General features: G+C 43.5%; 2 protein-coding genes across 4 annotated transcripts in view; one reads left to right on the top strand and one right to left on the bottom strand.

Annotated features, from left to right (window-relative positions):
* Window positions 1–13,471, top strand: part of stox1 (storkhead box 1) — a 22,935-nt gene extending 9,464 nt beyond the window's left edge. The window contains exons 2-5 of one of the 2 annotated variants that reach the window (XR_013303842.1): window positions 4,123–4,275; window positions 4,363–6,739; window positions 8,558–8,777; window positions 12,454–13,471. Coding sequence is in view for 1 of the 2 variants with exons in the window: in XM_077613063.1 (XP_077469189.1) it covers window positions 4,123–4,275; window positions 4,363–6,739; window positions 8,558–8,711 (2,684 nt within the window). In the remaining variant the exon portion in view is untranslated. Of the gene's footprint in view, window positions 1–4,122; window positions 4,276–4,362; window positions 6,740–8,557; window positions 11,396–12,453 lie in introns of those variants that run through there. The other variant, XM_077613063.1, reaches the window with a different exon arrangement.
* On the bottom strand, window positions 13,058–19,423 carry LOC144084533 (uncharacterized). Of its 2 annotated transcripts, none has more exons than XM_077613065.1 (3): window positions 19,178–19,423; window positions 16,234–16,317; window positions 13,058–16,150 (listed from the first exon to the last, which is right to left on the bottom strand). In XM_077613065.1, the coding sequence occupies exon 3, from the start codon at window positions 16,023–16,025 to the stop codon at window positions 14,349–14,351; it is 1,677 nt and encodes a 558-aa protein (XP_077469191.1). In that variant the 5' UTR covers window positions 16,026–16,150; window positions 16,234–16,317; window positions 19,178–19,423; the 3' UTR covers window positions 13,058–14,348. The 2 variants fall into 2 exon arrangements, with proteins under 2 accessions (XP_077469191.1, XP_077469190.1); XM_077613064.1 differs by lacking the exon at window positions 19,178–19,423 and adding an exon at window positions 18,011–18,209.

Genomic DNA, 19,423 nt, shown 5'->3' with positions numbered 1-19,423 from the left:
CTTAATAGTTTATTTCTTCTATTCTGTGGTTTCAGACACCCTTTTTATCAATTACATGCACATTTATGCTAATGTATTTTCTGGCTGCTGTTTTTGCATTTTTAAATGGTTTTGTTTACTAATTATGTAATGCTCTGCATTTCATGCTGTTGTGGCTGGTCAGTGTGTACTGCTTTTCTATTGACGCGTATAGATGGCTTATTGTATGGGTTGAGTGATGAAATCGGACTCATGTGGCAGCTACCCAAATGGCCATGTGGCACTCATCAGGCTCAGAAGACTTAAGAAAAAAAAAAGAGAGAGAAGGTGGTCCTGTTTTTCCGTTCTCTCCCATGAAAGCATTTCATTCTCACAGGGACACAGTTTTTCTTTTTTTAATCTCTTCATCAATGCAAGGGATTAAAGTACTTATGTGGATTTCTTTGCTTTTTGCATTTGATCTCATTCTGTCTTTGAGATCTGCTTCCTACATTACCCATCATGCAACTTCATTATGACCAATCGACAAAGTCAGGTAAAGCATTTTCCCAGTTTCCCTAGTTTAATACTCAAACTGTCACTGTAGTTGCAATGGCAGCCAGCCAGCAGGTTATTCTTTCTCTGTAGGACAAAAGGAGTAGAATGCCCACAAAACAGGCAAAAAAACGAGTGAGGAGGGACATACATTTTGGCATTACAGTATTTTTTCCTCAGGTTTTTGAGTATGAATAAAAAGAATATATACTGTGATCCTTCTTCACTTAGCGGCTTTTTTCTGATGTGTATAAAAAAAAGTTCCGAAAAATGTAAGTCTACGCTGAAACTTGCAACAGGTCATCGCTCCATCTCTCAGCCCCAAAGAAGGAATATACAATAGCGGGGGAATAGAATATCATATCAAGTGACTTGAGAGGAATTATTTTCACTGAGTACAGTACTTAAAGTGTTTATGTTTTTTTTAAATTTATAGATTATATTCAGACATTAATACATTATAGTCTTCATATACCTGTAACTGATATTTAATAAATACACTTAATAATTTTACATGTGTACTTTTATTTTTGTACAAGCCTGAAAACATGTAGTATGGTATGTAGTAATAATAGGGGTGAACCTAATTTGCGGTTTTTCGATTAGCATTATCCGCGAAAAACGAGGGATTACTGATTACGCCCAAAGACAGCTGGGATAGGCTCCTGCACCTTTCGACCCTGACAAAGATAAGGTGTTTTGAAAATGAATGAACTATAAGTTGTTTATAAAAAAATAATGTCCCTTGCTTAACACGGTAAAAACGTTTTTTTTTTCACGTAGTATTCAACTTGTTGCCTGTCATTGACAAGGATAGACGTCCAATTCATTTAAATCAGACTTTGTTAGAGAAAAGCACCATTAAGTCACTTCTAAAAGATTGAATTGTCAGGAGATTATTGAGCCCTACAATGTTAATTGTTGCCTTTCCTTTTGTCTGAGCTGATCTGAGCTTTGCTCCCTGCATCTGACAGTGCATCACATTCCTATAGGAAGCGCAACACAATGAGGAGCACAGTCAGCAGTGCAAATTGACTGGTCAGGCTGAACTGTTTAGAGTTCCGTAGTGAGGTTGTGATGTCCTGCACTTCGCGTGTGCTGTTTTTTTTTTTTCAACGTTTCCCCCAATCCCCCCATGTGTCAGGATCAGGATGACAAAAAGCACCCCCTTTCTACTGATTCTTACGAGCTTTAAGTGCTGTTAATTGTGTTTTTTTTAACTTACATAAGCATCAAATTATATATGTACACAATGTCCTTTGTGGTTTTCCTCTATTGATTTTGCAAATATGTCGGTGTACAATCCAAATAAAAACACTTGGTACAGTTCATAGACTTTTTCGGCAGTATGCGCTCCTACGGCAGATGTGATGTGATGTGTTGTTTATTTCCCCTGTCTTGTGCGTAAGTGGCTCAAATGCGACGGTCGTAAATGTTTAGTTTACATCAAGTGCTGACTTTGCTGTGTTTGGGGGCGCGTGTACGAGCTTCAAGTTAAGCGGAGACCCAATACAGTTGTTATCGTTTTCGTTAGCTATGCTGTACTAACTCAACTTTATTTGGAGGAGCCAAAATGTATATAATCTAAAATAATGTTGATGATGGTGTTAAGTAAATCAATTCATTTGTAATTTAAAAAAAAAAAAAAAGTCCCATGTGACCTCCTTTATCTTTGGATTATTCATGTTTTTCCCCCCGTCAATCTAAAAGGTGTATTTATATATTATTCATATTAAATTAATTATTTATCTGTTTATTTTTTTCTCATTAGGTTCCTCAAATATGGCATCTTTCATCAATTTTTGCAAGTTACTTCTCATAAGTTTTGTTTTTGGTACTTCCAATGTATTGTTTTTGCCATTTTCACACGTTTGTGTATTTTTAAGTTGTCTTATTTTAATTGTCTTTTCCTGGTAAAGTTTTAGTACTGTTTTTTTTATCTTACCACTTAGTTTGTGTTGTTGGGAAATATTTGTTTTATTTGTTTGATTATTTTCATCCATTTATGCGCTATATGCAATATTTTATTTACCATTTTATCTTTAGTAAAAGTAGTTTCTTACACATTTTCATTGCTATGTCATTGTATTTTGTCTACAATTTTTCCTAATATTTTAGCTTTTTGTCTCGTATTTCAACCTGATACCAGATACTATGTATATATTTTTGATTGTGACCTGAGACTCTGGAATGTACTGACATTAATTCCCTGAGGTGTCATTGATTAACTCCAGTCAGATATGCAGCTCTGGTCTTTTAAATGTTCTTATTTAAGGCGTCTGCCCCATCCAGTCATCCACTTTCTGCTTCTGGGTTATTTCAGAGCATCAGTAATCTACAAGTAAGATTTTTACACTTGTACTCGTCATACAAAGAAATCTCAGTCAGTGATATGATCCAGACCCACCGGCCATGGGAACAACCATGAATCCGAAATGGCTTGATTGATATCCCATCTACATTTTTACTATCAGTTTCCCATAAGAAAGCGAACTGTCCATGGGTTCAGTTCTGATGTGGTTGACATTGCATGGAACTTACATTCAGACTACAAGAAAAAAATAATCATGTTTTTCCATGAGTACGTCTATGACAGGGGTAGGGAACCTATGGCTCGGGAGCCATATGTGACTCTTTTGATAGGTGCATATGGCTCTCCGCTAACCTGTGAGGTAAAATTTGGGAACCAACCTCTGTTGAAAAAGCTCAGTCCTGAACGCACTAATAGCGTGACCGGACGTTTGGTCGACCGGACGTTTGGTCGCCGGGTTCGCTCGCTGTCAAATTATGACAGAGTTTACTATTGATATTTTGATATTAGATATTTAGATATTAAACTCACTCTCTCTCTCATGATTATAATTTTGAGAGCTGGTTTCAATAGTAACAACCCGGCGACCAAACGTCCGTTCGACCAAACGTCCGTTCTACCAAACGTCCGTTCGACCAAACCTCCGTTCGACCAAACGTCCGGTCGACCAAACGTCCGGTCGACCAAACGTCCGGTTGATCAAACGTCCGGGGACCAAACGTCTTTCGACAAAACGTCCGACGACCCACCAATAGGAGCGTTGCGTGAGCATTGTGGCGCCGACACTATTTCCAGTGCGGCTTTAAACATTTTTATTTCCATTAGATTCTCCTGCATGCATACTCCCATTGATTATCATTGATTAGCAACAGTGTGACAATGTTGTCAAAAGATCTCAGAACTTTTGTCCTTAAAAAGTAGTTAAATTACTACAAATAGCACACATTTTAGTGTGTTTTTACTCTCCATCATAAAAGGTTCCCGACTCCTGGTCTATGATATGGGAGTCTTAAAAATACACAGGGCGAGATATGCGATCCAGCCAGCAGGCGACCTGCAGGCACTGCTGCGGGGAGTGGCGGAATTCTGCGGTTTGTCCTGGTGCTGCTGGAATGTCCAACGCAGCCAGACAGCCACGGTTCATGTGACTTGCATAAATAGACAGCCGTGGTTGGGGCTTAAGAAGTGGTTAGTGGGCAAATTTCAGGATTGTTTGGAAAGGCTTGAATTCAGGTGCGGTTGCATGCATTTCCACCTGCACTTTCTCACAATCAAACGTTTTTGCTGATGTTTTGCAGGAGACCTGACCCCGTTGCAGATGTCCCCCATTCCCCAGTCTCAATTTATCCCTTTGGCAGAGGTGTTGTGCTCCGTCATCTCAGACATGAACTCCTCCCAAGTTGTCGTCAGCCAGGAGACGCTTGTGAATCACATGAGCAGGTCACATCCAGGTCAGTAGTGGAAAAAAAATCCATCGTAAACGTTAGCGTCCCAGTTGTCCTCAACTACACAAGGATTAAAAAGGCTCTTTTTTTCAGGAATAACAATCCCAACTCAGGACATCCTCTACAGTACCTTGGGCACTCTGATCAAGGAGCGCAAAATTTATCACACGGGCGAGGGCTACTTCATCGTCACACCTCAGACTTATTTTATCACCAGCAACTTGGACCGAGAGAACACCTGGTGGACTTCGGGCTCCGCGGAGGAACCCACCTCCCCTCCTCCTATTACTTACCTTCTGAGTAACGAAATTTGCGTGGAGGGCATTCAGACAACCCCGGCGGCTCACTGCAAGTCTTGCAGCTGCTTCAATGCACTCCAGACATCCACCAGCTTACCACCCAACCTTCCCCCTCCTGCTGCTGTTCCCGATCAGCAGTCTGTCTCGGTTTCCGTCAGCGAGGGCACGGCCAAGAGCTTGAAATGGCCCCGACCGTCAGATCACAAGCCCTCGGTGCACCACCAGACAACATCCACGGCGGCAGACTGCCATGTAAGCGTGCTCAGCAAAGCCACGGGTATAGCCAACACCGCTGGCCGCAAAGAGAAAGATAACAAGTTGAGCAGGAGGTTCGGTCTCAGTTTGTTTCGTAGAAACGGAGCGAAAAAAGAAAAGCCGAAGAAAGAGTATGTCTCATTCTCAGGGCAGTTCCCACCTGAAGAGTGGCCGGTAAGAGATGAAGATGATCTTAATAACTTGCCTCGCGACCTTGAGCACGCCATCATCAAGCGCATTAACCCCGAACTGACGGTGGACAACCTGACACGTCACACGGTCCTGATGAAGAAGCTGGAGGAGAGACGAGAGAAGGCTGTGGACAAAGGTGTAGACAAGGGGATGTCGACGGATATTGTGACGAGTTCAAAAGCGCGGCACCACCACTCCAGGTCGATGAAAAGATCCGCCCAGAAGAGCTCTCGTAGTAAACGTCGGGTGCACTCCTCCCGAGAAAAGCAACGGGACAGGATCAAAAGCAGGCTTTCTGCATGTCCCCATGCTTTTCCAGAGAGGGAGGATTTGATCCCTACCCATCTGCCGGTAGAAATCCCAATTGATGAACCAGATAAAGCAGAAAATGCCGTGGAGGGAAAATTGCTTTACAAAAAACGCATTGAAAACCCCTTCCCTCCCCTGGAGACTGGAAGTCTTCATCCCGCCGCCAATTGGGAGCATTCAAAATTAAAAGAGGGCAAACCGTCAGGAAAAGACCGAACAACTCATCGCTCCAAATCTTGGGACCAGCATCAGACAAAGATGAGGTTAGCCATTAAAGAGCAAACAACGATGTCCCCAACGTCTGAAGACACGTATGATCAGGACAGGGAAACCAATCGCGACCTTCTGCCGCAGTCCGACCTTAATCTTAACTGTGATTCCCTGGCGGGCTACAACTCAACATACCCGCAGAGCTGCACCTTGCGGATCGACGACAAGTTACGACGTCGAAGGGAAGGGAGCGGTATGCAGAGCAGAGAAAACCTTCACCTCAAAGATGACGGAAACCAATTTTTGGACGCGGACCTCTCAAATATGCAACAGTACGCCAATTCTGATCAAATTTGGACAAAGAGTTCTTTACAGCGGAAGCACTCACTCAGACTAACCAGTGGCTCGCAAACGCCTGATGAGCTTTCAACAAATCTAAACTCAAAGGACGCAACAACGATACCTGTCAGCCGAGAGCAAAGTACTCTCGGTATGGTAGAACCAGTAGTTGATGACCTTGCTTCAGTAACAGAACATGAAGATGACCGCAGACTATTTCAGAGAGCAGACCATCTTGAGGATGAGGATACCGGTAGCTCCCTGTGCTTGAATGAGGAAGAAATCGTACCAAACTGCCTTCACCAGCATTTAGTTTACCATCAATGTGATACCAAATCTAAACGTCATGACTCCATCGGTCACTGTTGCGGCTCCAATTTTCACCACCAACAACTCGCCTCCATCGACAGCCACACAATGAACCAGAGGGGAACTTCTCTGACCCTCGGCAAACTTGACGTGACCACATGGATGTGCCAGTATCCTCAGCAGAGTACCTTATCCCTTCAAGATGAACCGAGCTCCAGGGAAGAGGACCTGGTCAAGGAAACGGTACACGAGTCCTGTCTTAATTCAGAGCACCCCGAACTACCCGGAGCCTTTGACAGCAGCATCTTTGACTACTGTCCGGTGAGTGAAGCGGAGTCTGACGCGGAGACCATTCGCAAGTCTACAGACGAGGCCGACGGAGAATCGACCCACTGGACGGAAGCAAAGGAATCGCCAGGGGAGGATTATCACCAGATGGGATTTTCCCGGACTACTGGAGCTGCTTTCAGCGGGCCCAGGGCGGGGGAAACGGGAGAAGCAGGAGAACTGGTGGAGAACCACAGCATAACAGGAGACAGCGGGATAGATTCCCCACGGTGAGAGGCTGTTTGTTGTTCATAAAAGTTTACATCAACACTCACTTAATCAAGCCACAAACATTTTTATTTAGTTTCCGGCAACAGCACAATCTTCAGATTGCTTCGCTTTTCTTGCTATTATTTGGAGCCACATCACAATTGTTAAGTCCATGACACAATCCAATAGAGCCGAAGGCAGGGGTGTCAAACGTACAACTCGCAGGCCTGAAGTGGCCCACTAGGGGGTCCGATCTGGCCTGTGGGATTGTTCTACCAGACAGAGACTGTGAATTTCATTCATACTGTACATAGGGAATCAAATGCCTATTTTGGGGGGGAACACGTGGGGCACAACCAGAATTTTGTGAATTGCGTGATTGAGTGCGTGCACTACTGCACTTTGCACAATTTTGACTCTGGAGTCACATTCGTTCTTTCATGCCCTGCAGTCAAAACGGCGCCTTAAATGGCAGCCAATGAGTCAACAAGGACCCTTAAAATGCCCCAAAACCAATAGAAAGTAACCTGCAAATGCCCCAAAATCAGCAGAAAGAGACCAATTAATAGGAATCGGCCCTTAAAATCCCCCCAAATTAATAGGAAATAATCCAAAATGTACAATGTCACCTTTAAGTACTCTAAAACGACAAGGAAGTAATGCAAAATTAACCAATTTCTTGCCATTGAAAAAGATAGGGGTCCAATTCAATAAAAGAGGCTCGAACGCTCAATCGCCCCTCCTGTCCTGTGTCGTCAATGGGGCCCCTAATTTAACCTTTTTAGCCGAAAATAAATCATGACGTCTAGTAGGCGTGAATGTGGCCTGTGAACCAAACTGAATGTGACACCCTCACCCTAAGGCACAGGTGTCAAAGTGGCGGCCCGGGAAAGTAAATCATGAGTGCTGACTTTCTGTTTTAGGATCAAATTAAAATGAAGAGTATAGATGTATATTAAATTTCCTGATTTCCCCCCTTTTAAATCAATAATTGTAATTTTTTAATCCATTTTTCTGTGTTTTTAGTTCAAAAATCATTTTGTAAAATCTAAAAATATATATAAAAAAAAGCTAAATAAACATTGTTTTAGATCTATAAAAAATGAATATTCAGGGCTTTTAATCCAGTTCTTTTAATCCATTTATTTAAAAAAATCTAAATATTATATCTAAAATGGTCCGGCCCACGTGAAATCAAGTTGACGTTAAAGCGGCCCGCGAACCAACCGAGTCTGACACCCTTGCCTTACACCAACACAGCTTGCTGTGACCAGAAACCCACCTGGTCTCCGGCTCCAATATCCTCCTCCTTGAATGCCATCAAAGATATTAAACGTGGTTATATTTGTAATTTGTCGCTATGAAAATTCCCTGCTTCTGAGAGATTGCAGATCTGAAACAACTGGAACAACTTGCAACATTATGAAATATAAAACTTGACATCACAGCTGCTGTTTAAATCATGTAATACTCTGGCTTCTTCGCACCAGAGTCAATTCCTAAAAAAACGTTGTAGTCAATCGGGCAAAAATAAACACTGTAGTGAGAGAAGTGGTAGACCTCCAGGCCGTATTGCTGCTTTTCATCAATTTGTGTTTCTTTCCTTCTAAAGTAAAAGGCAATAAAGCTGAACAAACAGCTTGTAATGAATGCTAACATCCAATACTTGGACAGCAGGCAATGATTTTGATAATGAAGCATAATTGCTGTGCCGTGCTTCAATTTCACAATTAAACGCTTTGAACTCACTAGTCTGCCTTCCGTGTAGGAATAGATATGTTATTGCCACCCGAATAATGCCATTTTTATCAAATATACCATGCAATATCTCCATGCAGTAACCACATAAGTTTGGCCTCGAGCAACACCGTTATTCTGGAAGGTCTCAAGAGGAGGGGCTTCCTCCAGAATTTGGACAAACTACACTCCAAGAGCAACGCCATCCGACCACAGAGCTCGCTGCTGCAACTCACCCCCGTTATGAACGTGTAAGAAGAATCTCGACATGTCCACGTGTGCTTCAATCTCAAATTCTATGCAAGTGTTTCTACAGATATGGTTTGTATATTTGTCCTTATTGTGAATATTTTCTAAAGCGGTAAAAATGTAAAACTAGCAGTGATTGATCAGTTTCCAGTGCCATTGGCAATGATCGATATCCAATCCATTTAGTTTTGGTGGGACTGGCACTTGTTTTTAGTGTCACAGAATATTGTCTAGTATAACTGCATGGACTCAGAGCATAAAAAAAGAAAAGTTAGATACCCATACAGTGGTACCTCGACGTACTATCTTAATCCGTTCCGGGACTGAGCTCGTATATCGAGCTTCTCGTAACTCAAGCGAACGTTTCCCATTGAAATGAACTGAAAACAAATTAATTCGTTCCAACCCTCTGAAAAAACATCAAATACTGGATATTGGATTGGAAAAATATTTGCATTTGTTCTAATTCGCCATATATTGACAAAGTAACAAATAATGAGTGGTTTAATAGTACTAAAATGTGTTTAATAGAACTATAAAATTAGACGTGGAGGACACACAGACGGACATACACATACGTAGAAGCAGGCGGGGGGACTTTATCCACGGCAACAACGCACTCGTAACCGAACAAACAAATTTAAATTAACTTGGATTAATATATACAGACACACTCAAACATATGTTTAATGTAACTTTACACAAAACTGAATTCTAATTTTGTTTTAATCTTTTTTACCTTTATTCTACGGGTTGACTCCACCCGGACGTTCAGCCGGAGTCTTCAAAACGAACGCATCAAGAGTTGTTTGTTTTTGCCTTCCCTTCAAAAATATTTCGAAAATGACGCGCACAAATGTCATCACAATACGATAACGTGCGATCACTTGCCAGCTTGTCAGGGTGCCTCTTTTCTACAAAATCCGAAAACTCTTGCCACTTCGTTGTAACTTTCCTGGGTGATAATCGAGGCAAATGTCTTGATAAATTCCACCGCAGCTTTCAAATTGGAACTTGCTGCTTCCCCGTGTCTGATTACCGAGTGTATTCCAGATCTTTTTTTACATTTTTCGAACCAGCCATGACTCGCTTTAAAGGCTTCTGAAGGTGTTGAAGACTCCCCCTTTTCAGATCCTTTCGTTGTTATCAAATCCATGTAAATTCCGCTGGCTTTTTCACATATAGTTGACTCGGTCACACTATCTCCTGCTAACTGTTGTGAATGTTACTGCGCCGGCGGAAAAGCAAGCTCGGTGACACGTACACCACTCTCATATTTTTCAATTATTTCACGCTTAATGTTGATTGTCAACGTTCGCCTTTTCTTTGCACAACTCTGTAACTTTGTTCACTTTGTATGTGGTATTATGCATTGACTAATGCAAAGCTCCGCCCCGTGATCGTAGATATATTTTATACACGAAAGAGATGTGGCAAGACAGTGCCTTGGCCACCTGGCTTTCTCGCATCTCGAAGTTTTTCCCGTATCTAGGGTGAATTATTTGATCAAAATTTTCATCGTAGCTCGAGTATCTCGTAGGTAGAGCTGCTCATATGCCGAGGTACCACTGTATTTCATCATAAAAAAATATTTTCCACTTTTTAGTTATGAGCAGTTGAATATTATAAACAACCTTGTTTAAATGTAGCGAATGACTTTAAAAAAATAGCTCAAAGTAACAAGACGTAGCAAAATAATACGTAGAAAAAACAATAATTAGGGAAATGTGACACGAGCTGTACTGTACTGCTAAAGTACTCCAATATTTGAAAATCACTAACTACACTGTGACAAAGTGATGTGGACAACAATGCAAAGGACCGAAAAGGTAAACTGGCATTTTTTGAAAATGTTGATAGTATCTGTATAACCCATTAATATACCATATTTATTCGAGTATAACGCGCAAAATTCTGTACCAAAAAACTGAAGCAAAGTTCGGGTGCGCGTTATGCATGAATCCCGGTGAAACACTGCCCTGTGCCGGTGATAAACTCCCCTCCGTCGCCGTTATGGATAATGGGAGACCTAGAACTTGTCTTTGTCCGCCAGATGGCGACAATCTACCTTCTTTTACAAAAGCCAGCCCTCTCCAAATAGCCTTCGGCAAGTTTATAGGGTAGTAGTGGTAAAAATATTTTTTTTTAAAAAGGAGTCCGCTATCCTTGCTCAAGAAGAATGGAATCAATTGTTTGGTGAATCTGATGATCAACCCGACTTAGAAAAATGTTAAATATTATGATGATGAATTAGACTTTTTAAATTCCATTTGAGAATTGTGTTCATATTGGTAGTAGTTTGTTTTAACAGGTTTCCATACCATATGTTGTGAATAAATGTTTTGTCATGCCGACTGGTGCAATCCTTGGTGTGAGTGGAGAAAAACTTTTTTTTTTAAATTATACCAATTTTTAGTCACAAATTATGGGTGCGCGTTATACACGGGTGGGCGTTATACTTGAATAAATATGGTATCGCTAATATAACAATACCAAACCATACAGGAAGAAAAATAAATGATGGGAGATTTGAAATCAGTGACCACAAATTGTGTGGAATCAGTTTAAAAAGCATATTAATAAAAACAGAAAAAAATGTTGGACAAATGATTTAACCATGTACAGTTTTGGTCTCTTGGATGATGTCCTTCCATTCTTGTTGCAGTGGAAAATAAAAATGTACACAGTAAGTTGTCTTAATGAATTTGCAGAAATCTTATACACTTTAAAAGTATGAAATTATGCTAATCTTGTCTTTTGAAATAGCAATGAATTTCATCCGGTGTGTTTTAAATTCCTTACATTTTAAATTGTGTTGCATGAAATATTTGAGCTAGATTTGAGTTCTTCATGTATTATTTTAGCCTCTAAAATTTGCCATGCAGTCACTGTTGAATTCTGTTCTAAGTGGTCTTAAAAAATATTGTATTGGCCAGCTAAAACCCATAAGCACCCTGCATATAGTGACATTTTCCAATCATAATTGAAAATGTATGACAGCAAAACAATAGGTGTCTTGATCCTAGATTTAATTTGGGGGGCGGGGGAAGGTTTCTCTGATCTAAAGCTCATTTTTAAGGCATGCGTATTCCCAATCTTACTCATTGATAAGCAACAGCGTAACAATGTGGTCAAAAGAATTCAGACTTTTTCATACCTGTCAACCCATTTTTCCTGTATTTTAATCATTTCAAATTTACGGCATATAACAACTTTTGAACAGGATTTTTAAAGTAAATTTTGTAAAAAAAAACTGATCTCGTTTTACCCATTTCGGATCGTCTCGACCACTGGTAGAAGACGAAAACGTCATTGTCGATTGCCAATATTGTCATGCTTTAAGCATGATATGTTCACACCTTTTCACTATATAAATACAGTGTGTCAGCAAGCAAAGTTCCCATACAGTCAAGCTGTCAGCGACATATACAGAATCATGAATTTAGTGCACACTAATTGGGCAAAAAATTATAGACTTTGAAATGCGCCCTTTGTGAGTAAATATGTGCCGCTTTGCATTTTTACGTTAATTAATTAATAAGGGGAGCAATAGTTTTCCATTCAGTTATGCAGTACTTATGTATAATTTAAAAAAACATTGGCACACTATATAGGCATTGGCTAAAAAAACCAGCCAGATATTTGTATCAGGAACAAAAAATTGCAGTCTGAATTATTTAAATGAAGATTCCCTGCATATTGCATGACCTTTTTTTCTTTCATCTTCCATACCGCCCATTGTCGAAAGGGTTGCAGAGGTTGCTGGAGCCTAACCCCAGCTGTCTTCGGGCAAAAGACATACTACACCCTAGACTGGTCGCCAGTCAGTCGTAGGGCATACAGAGACAAATGACCAAACGCACCCCCAATCATACTGCCACCAGCGGGAATTGAGCCGGCATCTGCCCACACCAAAGTCAGGCGAGTGAACCACTACACCACAAGGCAGTTTGCAAGACTTATCCTAAATGACCACCAAGTTGAACTCGAGATTTTAGTGATTTTTAAGGTAATAAACTATAAAAACAAACTAAAAGGCAGACGACAGATAAAAGCGGATTACAAATGAAGGTTACAGCCTTAAGAGGGAACCCCAACAATACATAAGAGGAACAGATACCCATCAGCGTGGGAAAAACACCAGCTATCCCAGTGGTCTTAGAATTCTCACAAGTTCTCTTGTTAATGTGAGGGTCATCCAGCCAAAACCAGCAAGTGAGAATTTTTATAAAACAAGAGCGACGCCGTCAGGATGTCGGATGAAGTACAACGCACACCAATGAAAAGCAGCACCATCATGTAAATTCTGTGCCGGATGACTTGACGTTGAATCCAAATGGACAAGACAGGAGGAGAGTCAACAGCCTTTATTTAGCCATATGTGCCACTCAGGAAAAAAGGGAGATGTTACAAGAATTGCCCTTCAAGAGAAGCCTCAATGGATTCTTTTACATTACTCTTCTACACAAATAGGCCATTTCCGAGAACGGATGAGGGGAGAAATTAAAAGACAATATACAATGTAAACACGATAGTATACGTAAAAGCAAACAAAGGTGTCATTGACGTCAAATCAAAACGAAGGGGTATGAACATAAACTAAAAATAAATTCATCCTGCATCTTTTTTGTTAATTAACAACAGCTTGGCATCCATTTCTACAGCATGCAATAAGGCACCTAACTAATACAAGAAAACGCTATGCTACACATTGAGGCAAAAACAAAGGTGGGGCGAGGGGGGCAACTTTAACTCACTCGGTACCGTTGACGGCGATACCGGTCCAATCCATTTGTGTCGGAGCGGCATTCGCTTCCAGGCAAATGGATTGGACGACGATCATCGCAGCTGGGAAGGGGTTAAAAAAATATATTGCTTTTCATGCCCTCCTATAAAACCATCTTTCTTTGCTCCCTTTCATACTCTCCTCTCCATACCTAAAAAAATATGTTTGTAAAAGTTTTTTCAGTATTTTATTATTTTTTACACATCAGTCAAGCGCCACGCCACCAGATTTCTCTACATCTCATTTTTAGTATACACAAGTCTTTAGCTCCGGTTTTGATAGCAGTTACTCGTGTTGACTATCAAGCCTATAAACAGGTTATTTAGTTAATTCATCTCAAGAGGAGGATGGAATAAGCAAAGAAAGGAGACTGGTGTAATATGCTAACCAGGGTTTTTATTCAGTTTATGGCCACGTATATCATTATATAACGTCAGCGCATCAGCCGGTCGGTATTGCTCTCTGTACACAAGAAAATAACCTCATAAATATACACAATGGCGCATTGATCAGATGTTGGAAAACACAGCATCACATAATGGAGGCCAAAAACCTGTAGAGACAACGCTGGGCATGTCAATTGAAAACTTTTTTTTTTTCGTTGGGGGAGAGGCAGCACACTAATCACCCTATACATATAAAAGTAATGGAGCAGTATTTACAGTGGAGGTGCCGAACAAGTGAAGAAAGACGAGTGTCTAATTGGAGTTTTGGTGTTGACAACCTTGTCGGGGAAAAAAGCTCCCGCACTTAACTGGGAAACTTGGTCCAAAAGGGTCAGGTAACAATTTTTCTGTTTTCGTTAAAAGTGTTCGAAAAGGGGAAGGGGCGAGAATCCAAGAGAGTGAGCGAGGTTTTCACGGAATGGAACGGGAGGGCTGCTCTAAATGGATCCGGTGGTGTCTGGAGAGGGAGGAGGAGTGGTTGAAGCCCTTGCCGCACTGGGTGCAGCGGTAGGGCTTCTCCGGGGAGAGGAGGTGTTGCTTAGGGAAGGAGTTGTTGGGGAAAACCTTGGGCGAGGGGATGGCGCTGTACTGCTCGGGCGCGGGCAAGGGGGGCGACTGCGGCGCCGGCTCCTGCTTGATATCCAGGTGGACCCTCTGGTGGCGCGCCAGCGAGGAGGAGTGGTTGAAGATCTTGCCGCAGTGGCCGCAGGTGTAGCCTTTGCCCTCGGAGTGGACCCTCTGGTGGCGCGACAGGGAGGAGGAATGGTTGAAGCCTTTGTTGCAGTGGTGGCACATGTAGGGCTTCTCCCCCTGCAGGTGCACCCTCTGCTTGGGAGGGGTGCCGAAGGCCATGGGCTTGCCCGGCTGCGGCTGGGAGAAGACGGGCACCGGCAGGTGGGTCTTGTGGTGGCGCGAGAGGGAGGACGAGTGGTTGAAGCCCTTGTTGCAGTGCCGGCAGGTGTAGGGCTTTCCGCCGGCGTGGACCTGCTGGTGCTTCTTCAGGTGGCGCTTGCGCACAAAGCTCTTGCGACACATGTTGCACTTGTAGGGCTTCTCGCCCGAATGGATCCTCTGGTGCTCCCGCAGCGTGGCGGCGGCGGCGAAGCACTTGCCACACTGCGAGCAGCGGTGGGGCTTGTCGGAGAGCACGGCGGCGGCGTGGGCGGCGTGCGCCGCGTGGGTCTTCTGATGCTGTTTCAGGTTGGAGGTGGTGGCAAAGCCTTTGCCGCACTGGCCGCAGGTGTAGGGCTTCTCGCGGGCGTGGACCTCCTGGTGTTTCTTCAGGTGCCTCCGGCGCACAAAGCTCTTCCGACACTGGTTGCACTTGTAGGGCTTGTCCTCCGAATGCATCTTCATGTGCTCCCGCAGGGTGATTGCGGCGGCGAAACTCTTGCCGCACTCATTGCAGCGGTGCGGCTTGTCTGGCAGGTGGATCAACTGGTGGGATTTGAGGCCGAAGGCGTCGATGACATCCTTACCGATGATCTCCACGCCCGTTGGCACGTAGGGGTTCTCTTTCATATGAATCTTCATGTGTTGTTTGAGACTGGCCTCCACCGCAAAGCTCTCGCCGCAGTGGACGCAGATGTACGGGTTGAGGTCCTTGTGGATCTCAAAGTGTTGGTGGAGATCCGAAATGCTGCCGAAGATCTCGCCGCACTCGTTGCACTGCAGCCCGTGCGCCTCGTGGATGATGACGCCGTTTTCCGACTCCACAGTCAGCTCGCCGGCGTGATCCGACTCCACCTTGATCTCGTGCTCGTTCTTGAGCAGCACTTCGCCCAGCAGCGCCTCGCCCGTCGTCTTGATCTCGGCGCCGGCGAAGCAGTGCATGTCGTCGTGTTCCACCTTGATGTAATCGTGGTCCGTCTCCACGATGCCGTCCACATAGGCCACCGCGCCCAGGTCTGCCCCCAGCCCCTGGATCTTGAGCTCGGTGCCGTGGATCTCCAATTCCAGACCGCGCTTTTCCTCGGTCATGATTTCCGTCTCGGCGCCGTAGTGAAGGTCGACATGGCTGTGGGCTATGACACACTCCGACCCAAGTGTGTCAAGGCCCGGCGTGTCACACTCGGTCTCTTCCGCCATGAGCACACACTCCAACCCCACGACCTCCGTTTTTGAGCCGGATGTGAACTCAACTAAGAATCGGGGTATTGATTGTCGTCTGGTTGAGCGCGCCGCCGGTCGGTGCCTTTTGTCTGTGAGCAGATCTGGAGGTAGAAGAAGGACGGCAATTGTCAAGTCCAACCTGCTATTGGCCATCAATGGTGGTGTTCGATGGCGGCTTACTTGCCTTTGAGAGTTTGGAAGTTAGCGCTTGGTTGAAAGAAGTCGGGGAAGCTCCACGGCCGTGCTGATCACACGAACTCTCAGATATCTGGAAAAGATTTAGAATTTTATATTCTATTCCAGAGAGGAAGAATTTAGCAGGTGTGAGGAGCAGAAGACAATGAATACTTATGAATCCATTCTCAACGAATTCCTAACACAAAGACATTTACACTGCGGCAATTCAACTTGTCGACGAGAGTAACTGGTAAATCGCTGAATTGCATGAAGGAAACATGTTTTATTGCTTTAATATACACTAACAAAAGAAGCACTATTATAAATACACCTAGCGATGGATTACGGACATCATAGATGTCTTTATTCCAACCTTATTATTTCAATACCTGGACAAATTTTGCCATAAAATGTAATTATCTTATTTTAAATGGAAACTCTAATCTTGAGTTCTTAATGTTTTCCTAAAAAAAATTTAGATGTTGGCAGCAAATGTCCACCAAAGTGATTGGACATCTAGCACCAACAATGGCACTGAAACATGAGCAATTCCAGCAAGTCGACCTAGTTTGAACGATTTGGATGTGAATCTTGTCCGAGGAGGTCAGTGAGTTATTCATTCATACTCTGTACCTCTTATTTCCTCACATGGTGGTGCTGGAGCCAAATCCAGCTAACAAGGGGCAGGGTATACCCCGAACTGGTTGCGAACCATTGCCAACAGAGCACAATTAGAACCGTTGGAGCTCCCACCCACACCAAAGTACAAATTTGGAGCATTGAATCAGCCCCGTATGTTTACAGGATGTGGGCGGAAACCCGCATGGGAAAGAACACGCAAACTCCACACAAGAAGGCTGCCGACAGGGATTGAAAAGCTTGATCTCAGAACTGTGAGACAGACCATTCAACCACTATGATTCCAGCAAGGATTTGAATTCTGTACAATTCTAATTAAATCATCTTAAGTGTTCAATTGTATTTCCGATGTATTAAATTGTATTAGCCTTTTATGAATTGATTAAAATATTTTTAATGCAATAATGAGTTCTACCTGCTGTCATTATATGTCATCTTGTAGGCCACACTCACTTTCTAAATATAATTATGGCCTACACTGCCCAAAATGTAATATCCACGTGGACGCCAGATCTAGGTGGTTACGTTTTTTAAATTTCCAAAATTAGTCACTTGATAAATTGACAAGGAAAAAGGGTAATTCAATTTAATATTTTTAATTACAATTTCATCCGTGGAACCGCTTGTCTGGCATCTTTTGAAAGTAGAATATTAAAACACACATATATACACACGTCTAAATGTACAGTAAAGTTAAGTGAGTTCTCCTCGGCAGAACACAGGCCAAGTGTCAATTAGCAGGCTACGTTAGCAGTCATAACGAGCTAAAGAGCGTCAAAGTAGCCAAAAATCGTCATCTGGCTCGAGTAGAGTTTAATCCGCAAACACGCAGGACAGCCACCCTGAACCCCTTTCACCTCACGCGGCCCTTTGTGAGCCATCCGACGCGACGTCCACTTTGAGACCAAGCGTCGTCAAAGCAGTGTTTTATTATCAAAATGCTGGACCGGTGGTTGAATAGCCTCGTCCCACCGCGGCTACAATAGCTCCCGTAGCCGCTAGTTAGCTGGCTACGGTCGAGGAGAAACTGGTTAACGCCGTCGGAGCATTTTGTTAGCAGCTAAGTGGTCGCCATTTAGCGCGCTAACTTTAGCCTCGTAGCAAAAACACAGCGAGCAAACGAAGTGGCTCGCAGCGATACTTACGTTGGCGAAAATACAGTTTTAAGAAGAGCGGACGAAAATTGGGTTTCGAAGTAAGTCAAGGGCGCGGTTGCCGACGCGGAAATGGGTCTTCTTCCGCGCGTATTAACAGTCCATCTTGTAATGCCACACCAGTAGTTAGCTTAGGACTACAAATGCTCGCTAAAATGGCTGCCGCGAGCTAACGTAAGCCAACTTAGCTTCCGCCCTCCCCAAACCGCATTGGATCAGCGGCAAAGCCCCGAGTCATGTCCAAATAAGTCAACTACCTCGCACCAACGTGACAAAACACGAACGCGTTTCCCCGGCAAAATACATTTGGTCATAAAACAATAATGACGCGAGGGGCTCGACAGCTAATGGCAAAGTTAGCCTGCTAAAAGAGTTGGGCTAGTAGCCCAAGATGGACAAAGATGACAAACATTGGGGGCGACGAAAGCAGTGGGGGAAGCCCAAACAGGTTCTATTTAGGTTTTAATGAAACGCATGGTCCGCACGAATACACAAACAAATGTGTGTTTCGATAACCACTCCATAACTTTAATTAGATTCCACAACTCGTAGTCTTAAGTGCGAATATAGCATGCCGCACCACCGTGAGACTTGTTCGTTGTTGGACTGCGGCACCCTTTTCAATGGCGGCCTTGCTGGCTAACTCAGCTCCAGCCGGCGCTAGCGTGGCAGCTATGTAGTAGCCGCGGTCTGCGAGCTAACCCGTCGGCTAGCCGCTTCTCCGGTTACCGGGTCCATCCCGCAACTCTAGGTGATGACTTTTAACATTAAAACACCTCACCAAGCAAACAGTTTATTTGCGTTAACTCAAGCCTACGGCGTTTACTCCATTTCTTTATGGACGCGGTAGTCGATGCAGAACTAAACAACGACTACAAAAACACAGACACTTGGGGACAATATTGCTTGTAAAACTTTCATACTAACAATCTGCAAAGCAGTTCCAGTCTCCAAAAATTTCCATGACAATGTTGCCAGGCTGCTTTAAATACAGCACGAAAGCCCAGAAACGGGCGAGCATCCGTGCAAAGCTCCATGACGTTCGTAACTATGAGAACCCCTTGCCTTGTGAGTTGACTATTATTTTCAAATATACTAAAGCAATTCGAGGAATATACCACGCCGATTTTCACGTTTCGGACATAATAACCTACCCACCTTTCTCCCTTCTTCGTCTGGAGGGGAACTCAGAGACAAACGAATGGCTCGGTGGCGTTCGAAGGCTGAAAAACAAAGTCCGGCTTGGTATGAGTCTGGTCTGGGCTCTTGTCTTGTCTTGGTGTCCCTGGTACACTGGTGCTGTGCCGAGCTGGCGCCACACAGCTCATCTGGCGCCAACGTTGGACCGCCGACGCGCTTTAGCGAAAAGTAAGTGTTGTCGTTTATCCACGCCACTTTCCCGCT

Source organism: Stigmatopora argus, chromosome 11 (genome assembly GCF_051989625.1).
Source record: "Stigmatopora argus isolate UIUO_Sarg chromosome 11, RoL_Sarg_1.0, whole genome shotgun sequence".
Classification (NCBI taxonomy): Eukaryota; Metazoa; Chordata; class Actinopteri; order Syngnathiformes; family Syngnathidae; genus Stigmatopora; species Stigmatopora argus.
This window is presented reverse-complemented; position numbering and strand designations above follow the sequence as displayed.